Below are 8,279 nucleotides of genomic sequence, written 5' to 3'. Positions count from 1 at the left end.
TACATATATTTAAATGTATTTATACATACATTATATATATGTGTATATATATATATATATATATATATATATCACCCATAATGGCATTTAATACCGAATTCTACCTTTGGAAATGCATATCCACTGGATATTCATTCACAATAAATACTTCTGGCTGGACAAGGATTCGAACCTATGCCATGGGCCGAAACAATGCCTGCAGAGAAGACTTTACCAATCGAGCTTTGGTAAAGTTCGAATCCTGGCCCAACCAGAAGCATTCATTATAATTGAATATACAGCGGGTGCACATTCCCAAAGGTAAATTTGGCATTAAATGCTATTGTTGTAGATATTTCCTTTGATTAAAATCACAAGTGTTAGTGATACACACATATATATATATATATATGTATATATAATTATATATATATATATATATATATATATATATGTGTGTGTGTGTGTGTGTGTGTGTATGTATGTATGTATGTATGTATGCTTGTGTGTTATTCCCACACTCACCTATTTTCTTTCAATTGCTAAATTTCAAGCATCAGAGATTCTTTGACCTCTTATTTTAGAGAACATTCCTTCTAGCACCAGAGGCTCTTAAACCTTTACTTTGAGGTGCCTTTTAGCATTAGAGACTCTTTGATGCCTATTTTGAGACACCTTACCTTTAGGATTAGAGGCTCTTTGGCATCTATTTAGTATTGCCCTACTTCTAGCAGTAGAATTGCGACGACTGTGTGGTACCTTTAACAGTGGGACATTTGTTGATCGAATGCCCCACTTATAGTAGCGAGAGAAATAGATGTCTGTTTGAAGCCCGAGGTGAGGATGGCAGGTTCATCCTGGCCAAGATCCTTGGACATGATGTGTCGTACAATGCTAGTGGCATTTTCAAATTGATATCAGAAGCAGGTCTTCTCAATGCTATTTAACTTTTATAACATATTTAATTCTAGTGGCATTTTTAAATTGATATCAGAAGCAGGTCTTTTTAATGCTATCTAACTTTTATAACATATTCACTTCTCTGGTTTTAGTTGAATATTCGTTTAATCTTTATTTATAATAAACGATATCGGCGTCAATGACCTTCGATGTCAGGATACCAGAAAACTTCAAATCAATCAATCAATCAATCTAGCAATAGAGGGTCCTTGACATCTATATTTTGAAGCGCTATACTTTTAGCATTACGAGTTCTTTGACCTCTATTTTGAGGTGCCATACTTCTAGTATTGGCCCTTTGACTGAAGTTCCTTTCCTCTAGCATTAGATTGTCTTTGACATCTAATTTTGAAGTGCCATACTTCTAGCATTAGAGGTTCTTTGAACTTTATTTTGAGGTGCCATACTTTTAGTATTAGAGGCTTTTTGACCAGTATATGGAAGTTTCTCATTCTTGTATTAGAGGCTCTTTAGCCTGTATTTGTAGGTCTTTACCTCTAGCTTTAGAGGGTCTTTGACATCTATTTTTTAAATGCCATACTTCTAGCATTAGAGGTTATTTCACCTTTATATTGAGGTGCCATACTTCTAGTATTAAAGGCTCTTTGACCTCTATATTGAAGTTCCTTACTTTTAGCATTAGTTTCCTTGATCTTCCTTTAGTAGCTCTTTACTTCTCGCATTAGAAGGTCTTTGATATCTATTTTTGAAGTGCCATACTTATAGCATTAGAGCTTATTTGACCTTTATTTTGATGTGCCATACTTCTAGTATTAGAGGCTCTAACCTCTGTATTGAAGTTCCTTACTTCTAGAATTAGTCTCATTGACACATATTTAGTAGTTCTTTACCTCTAGCAGTAGAGGCTCTTTGACATTTGTTTTTGAAGTGCCATACTTCTAGTATTAAAGGTTCTTTGACCTCTATTTTGAGGTGCAGTACCTCTAGTATTAGAGGCTCATTGACCTATTTAGTAGCTCCTTACTTCAAGCATTAAAGGGTCTTTGACATCTATTTTTGAAGTGCCCTACTTCTAGCATTAAAGGTTCTTTGACCTTTATTTAGAGGTGCCATACTTCTAGTAGCAGAGGCTCTTTGATCTCTACATTGAATTTCTTTACATCTAGTATTAGAAGCTCTATTACAAATATTTTGTTGTTCTTTACCACTAGCATTAGAGACTCTTTGACATCTATTTTTGGAGTGCCATACTTCTAGCATTACTAGTTCTTTGACCTCTATATGAGGTGCCATACTTCTAGTAATAAAGCTCATTGACCTCAGTATTGAGGTTCCTTACCTCTAGCAATAGAGGTTCTTCGACATCTATTTAATAGTACCTTCTTTCTTGCATTAGAGGTTTTTAAAATTTTTTATGCCCAGATAGACACCTTTCATAAATGACAAGGTTTGATGCAAATATTTATTGTTGCTACCTGACATATAGCCATACCCTAGTATGTGTTAAAGACAAGACGACAGAGCCATATTATTATTATTATTATTATTATTATTATTATTATTATTACTGTTGTTGTTGTTGTTGTTGTTGTTGTTGTTGTTGTTGTTCGAGATACGTTGCTATTGTAGAATCTGCCCATTATAGGTGTGGGGGAATATGTCTGACCCGATTATAGCTTTCCCTTCGTAAATGAAAGTTGGATAATATAGGTAGATTTAATTGTATTTCTGGTACCGAAGATAACACACCACTTCGCTTATTTACTTATTCATTTATCATTATTACTTCTGCCTTAATAAACTCCTCAAGATATTAGACCTATATAGGCAGCGTTGACTGTTACCTAAGCTTTGGCTTGAAATCATTTATTGCAAGTTTCGAAACCACGACCCTAACTACCTTTTGCTTCATACACAAAACGACATAAGCAAAATCAAGTAATAACTTTGAATTGATAACCCAAATGCATAGATGGTTATTATTATCAGACAACAGGACTAAGCTTAGATTATTTTCCCTCTTGAAGCCCTCTTTCCCACTCCGACTATCTACAGACACAGTTCCAGGAATAGTCTCACGGAATCAAGGTGTTCAGAGGGATTCGTGTTTCATTAATGTATTACTTTTTTTTCGGAAATATTATTGTAGCACAATTGTTTTAACTATCTAATATTTTTTCAATAATGAAATTTTTCATAACAGTTGAGCAACTTTGTGCATTCATACACATGATTACAAAGTGAAATATAAGATTTATTACTAAGTGACAAGTTATGTTCAACGCTGTCCAATGCAATAATAAATAAATAGCAACAGTCTGGCTGCATACTGTAGACGGGAATCCCCCCCCCCCCCCACCTCGTGCCCTTTATTAGTAGAGGAAGAGAAGAAGGAAAAGGATAAGAAAGGGTTACTAATGAGAGAGAGAGAGAGAGAGAGAGAGAGAGAGAGAGAGAGAGAGAGAGAGAGAGAGAGAGAAGGAAGTGGAGAATTCAACACCAGGCCAAAGAAAGCCTGTTGCTGTTTTGCTGGATAACCGGGGGACGTCAGTGCCAGGATACTCTCTTGCTATCCTACCTGTCTCGGAACCCCAAACCGAGAGGTAGTCCTGAATCGGAAGACACCTAAGAGGAAGGATCCTCAACGGAGTCGATTTCTTAGGGCTTGACCCGACCCAGGACTCTCGGAAAACCCGAGTCTCTTTACTTCAGGTTATCCAGGACGATACAGATATCACTGCCATTACTTGCCGGAAAATATTCTCCATTTAAGAAGACTCAAACATTTTATGTAAAGTTTATAGATTTGTTGATAAATTCCAATTTTTTTATAAAGTTTGATAATTAAGAATTTAGTTACCTTTCATAGTGATCATCATTATAGCTATTTATGAATTTTAAATATTCTTTTAGCAAATAGATCAGTATTTTGATTGCCAATGGTAGGCACCCATTGATACTATTGCGGAAGTTATTGGGTACTGGCAGATCCCTCGCTGGATAAAGCACATTTTCCCTTTACTTAATTTTCGAGTCAACACAATATGAATCTCTTTATTAACTTTTAAAGGACAAAACTGAATAACACTATTCCTATTTAAATATGATTTCAAAAAAATAGTTTACTTATAAAATCATTGATTATAATTCTGTTTTAATGTACTGTACAAAAGAGGAAAATCAGATAAATAGATTCGAAGAGTAGACTCGAGAGGCCGACCCTGTTATACAATGGGAATAATGAGGTCGAAAGATGCAGACAGTTACTTGAATTGCTAAACTCTTCTAGAGTCGATGCTTTGCAATGAGAGTATAGCTGTTAGGAACCTTGTTTTCAATTATGGCTCAGCAATAGCTTATCAGGAAGCAGCGGGTTCTCTGGTGTGTTGCAAGAAGTCTTAAACGATTAAAACATATTATTTACAAGAACAATATCAAGTCGACCTTTCAGGGGTCGGAAGTTTAGTCTGAACACTGTGTCACTGAGATGTGCTTTAAAGATTAAAGACTTTTCACCCTCAAATTCAATACTCCGTATTTATTAGGCCTATAAACATTTCCATTCTTTAACCTGATTATCCAGCCTAGAATTTCCATCGTACAGTCACAAATAGTTTCCAAGATTTCACTATAACTATTGTTTGTTCGTAATTATGACTGTCTAAGGTCCAAACAATACCAGTAGACCATGTTTGATAAAATTCTTTGGAAACTTCACATTTTACAGCATGTGATGTATGAAGTAGATGATGAAAGGAGAAGTATTGGCGAAATGTAACCGGGGCCGTTAGGGTCAATAGGCCTAGGAAAAGATGATGACTATATATATAATGAATTTCAATTCAAACTCTTTAAAATATTAAAATAATAAAACTGGTCAGTTTAATTCATGAAAAGTAACTCATCAAAATAGTTTCTCTTAATTATTTTTTTCCCTTGGAATCTGAAGTTGCCTAAATTACTGGGAAATTGCGTAATTGTTTGTACACTGAAATGGATCATATTTGCTGCTACTGAAGAAACACAAGAGGAATATAAATGCTTGATTTTAGAATACTGCACAAAAGCAACGATGTGCCGGTAATGTCAGGTAGGGGTAATGTCAGGTAGGCCTTCAATGCAACGCTTAAAACATGTAAATGCAGAAGCTATAATGTCAGATATGCCTACAATGCAACGCTTAAAACATGTAGATGCAGAGCTGTAATGTCATATAGGCCTACAATTCAACGTTGAAAACATGTAGATGCCGAAGCTATAATGTCAGATAGGCCTACAATGCAACGTTTAAAACATATTGATGTATTGTAGAAGCCATGACTCCGTTTTCTGTCTTTCCTCGGATGTTCTAATGGTATTTCTTTTAAAAATCAGTATGCCTTCACCTAAATGAAAACTTACTATGCAGCAAATGTAAATTAAGATAATCTGCCTTTAGGAGATATGATTATTGTGACAGACTAAAAGAAAAATGGCATCTCATCCGTATGGGACTTTGACACCACGAAGGAAACGCTATCTCTTCATAGTGACTATCTTTTTTCAGGCTTTTTTTTTTGTAACTCATTAATAAAGCCAAGGGCTTTAGTAAGGTCTACAGATCTTGGTTAAGTAAAAATTTTATGTTTGATACTGGAGGATCATCGGTGCCATGATGGTTGAGGAGGCTCTAGAGGTGATGCTTTTGCTTTTCTATCCTCACTTAATATGCTGCAACCCCTGTTGGAAAAAATGATAATGATGATGACAGGAAAAGTGAAAAATCAAATTTGAAATCTCGTTGACGTAGCCTAATCCTTTGTTCAAAAGAGTTGAAAAAATTGAAAAGGAAAACATGGCGAGGTTTGTATGTTTTGATGTAGCATCATTTGAAGAATCTTCTCCAACCGAAAGAAGTGGCAAGAAAAGACTCAGTCTTACGAATACGTTGGGCAGCTGACGGTTAACTGAATGTTATTCAAACTTGCTTATTAAGCCATTTTCTATTCTTTTTTACTATTTGTGGCGCTCTTCATTTTTCCCCTTATCTGTGGCTTTGATCTAACTGATTTTAATCTTTAATTAACGTATTTAAATTGTCTATAGATACTTGAAACACTTGGGATTGATTACCTCTACCCCTTTCTCGTTGCTGCTCCTCTCACTCCCAGCAACTTGCACACAGGCAAATTATCTCGTCGATTTCAGTGACAAAATAGCATATATAATTAGTTAATCCTTATATGAATACTTAAATTCCCAATAAATATATATTATTTCTATGAAAGTATAATTCACATTAATTTCGGAATATAATTAAGATTTTAGAGGTGTTATAATTAAAAAATCACATAGATATTTAGAATGACGATATATTATGAAAATATTTTATGCTTTGCCTAAAACACTTAGACGTTTACCAAGAAATAATAGTTTTCTTTGGCTATAAACAACTGTCTCTCTTGATGAAAGTTTAAGAATAATTCTATTATTTCATTTTACCCCAAATTCGGTTGAGATGAAATTAGTTATGGTAACCTAATTTGCTTTTCCAACCATTTCCTTGTTTCATGGCCGTCTTCTAAACTTGTACATTATATCCACTTTTGTAACTCGTTCTCTCCACGTTCCAAAATGCTCTGTATTACTTTCTTTGCACAGGTCACAAACATCATGGCTGCAAGTTTACCCTTGCTCTCATTATTAGAGATAAATCTGAAAATACAATATTGGAAAGAAACTATGGTTGGGCTTTTTGTCAGAATATGCGCATGTGGAAGGAAGACTAGATGAAATGAGAGCAAATAATCCATTGATTTTAACCTTATCTAATTCACGACAAAGTCTATATATATATATATATATATATATATATATATATATATATATATATATATATATATATATATATGTGTGTGTGTGTGTGTGTGTGTGTATAATTTCAAGCAATAAATTGCTTGACATTAATACCAGAATGAATATCTACACAGGCAGTTCCAGGGATAGTCTCACGGAATCACGGTGTTCAGAGGGATTTGTACTTCATTAACGATTTTTTATTTTTTTTTTTCTGAAAGGGTATTGTAGCACGATTGTTTTGATGATCTAATATTTTTTTAATAATAAAATTTTTCATAACAGTTCACCAACTTTGTTTCATACATATACATGTTTACAAAGTGAAATATAAGATTTATTACTAAGTGAGAAGTTTATGTTCAACGCTTGTCCAATGCAAAAGTAGATATCAACAGTTTGGCTGCATACTGTTCACGTAACCCCCCCCCCCCCTTCCCCTGTGCCCTGTATTAGTACGGGAAGAAAAGAAAAAGAAAGAGTTAATTATGAAAGAGAGAGAGAGAGAGAGAGAGAGAGAGAGAGAGAGAGAGAGAGAGAGAGAGTTGTAGATTGCCATGCATATAGCATGACACGGGCTCTTGTCGTTGGACAGCCCGTAAGAGAATGAATCTGTAAAGAGGAGACCTCCAAAGGAGTAAAAAAGGATATTATTAAGAGGAAGGTTGGGTTTTGAAAGAAAACAATGTTATTGAAAAAGGATGTAGGATGAGAAATAAAAAGAGGAGTTGGACATGACATGGAAAGGGATGGAAAGTAACCCGAAAAGGAGACTACCTTTTTGGTCCACGAAATGAAAGGTTTTAGTTAGAGAAAAAGTTTTGATAGTAGCAAGTCCCAGTAAGTAGGAGAGACTGGGAGAGGAGAGAAGTTTTTTCTGCAGTCAGAGAGAAAAGAAGTAGTTCTAAGAAAAAAGCTTATCCCTGCTCTGGAGCTGGGTTGAGGAATGGTTGCAGGAATTGCAGGACGGTGGGAGTCGAGGATAAGGACAGGACTCTGGCAAGGGTCTTGATGGCAATGGGTATAAGGTCATTCAAGGTGAGGGACTCAATTTGTTGAGCCAAGGATGTAGGTTGAGGAGTTGGAGTTGAAGGATGAGGTGTTGAAACTGCTTGCAGTTGGGTTGCAGGTGCAGGAGGTGTTGCGACTGCTTGCAGTTTGGTTGCAGGTACAGGAATGATGGTTGATTTGCGTTGCTTTGCAATTGCAGGGGCAGGAACTGTGGTAGGTTGGCGTTGTCTTCGTTGTCGAGGAGTTCGCTGGTCCTTGGGCTGAGACATCAAAGCTGGGGTGTAAGTTTTGGGAGTACTAGTGCCCTTCATGGCAGCTATCCTCCTCAATCGTTCAGGGCAGCGCTTGCTCCAGGTGTGATGAGGTCTGGAGCAATTTCGGCACTTAAGGTGAGTTTCTTTCCCATTCTTGTGGGCCTGAATACAGATCTCGGTGTCGTGGCGTTGGCTGCAGACACCACAGGTTGCAGGGCCTTGGCAGTCCTCCTTGTGATGACCATAGCGTTGACAGTTGTAGCAGCGAAGTGGCTCAGG

At 36.1% G+C, this 8,279-nt stretch overlaps 1 protein-coding gene across 1 annotated transcript; it reads right to left on the bottom strand.

The window, feature by feature from the left end:
- Positions 1-7,652: 7,652 nt before the first annotated feature.
- On the bottom strand, positions 7,653-8,057 carry LOC137635189 (anti-sigma-I factor RsgI2-like). The gene has a single exon (XM_068367650.1). The coding sequence runs from the start codon at positions 8,055-8,057 to the stop codon at positions 7,653-7,655; it is 405 nt and encodes a 134-aa protein (XP_068223751.1).
- Positions 8,058-8,279: the final 222 nt, after the last annotated feature.

The sequence above is a fragment of the Palaemon carinicauda genome, unplaced genomic scaffold (assembly GCF_036898095.1).
Source record: "Palaemon carinicauda isolate YSFRI2023 unplaced genomic scaffold, ASM3689809v2 scaffold1, whole genome shotgun sequence".
NCBI classification, from domain to species: Eukaryota; Metazoa; Arthropoda; class Malacostraca; order Decapoda; family Palaemonidae; genus Palaemon; species Palaemon carinicauda.
The sequence above is the reverse complement of the archived record's forward strand: the minus strand, read 5'-3'. Positions and strand labels throughout refer to the sequence as shown.

Bases quoted from the DNA above. Each gene is read 5' to 3' on its own strand.
- LOC137635189 (XM_068367650.1), bottom strand. From the start codon at position 8,057: ATGAAGGGCACTAGTACTCCCAAAACTTACACCCCAGCTTTGATGTCT.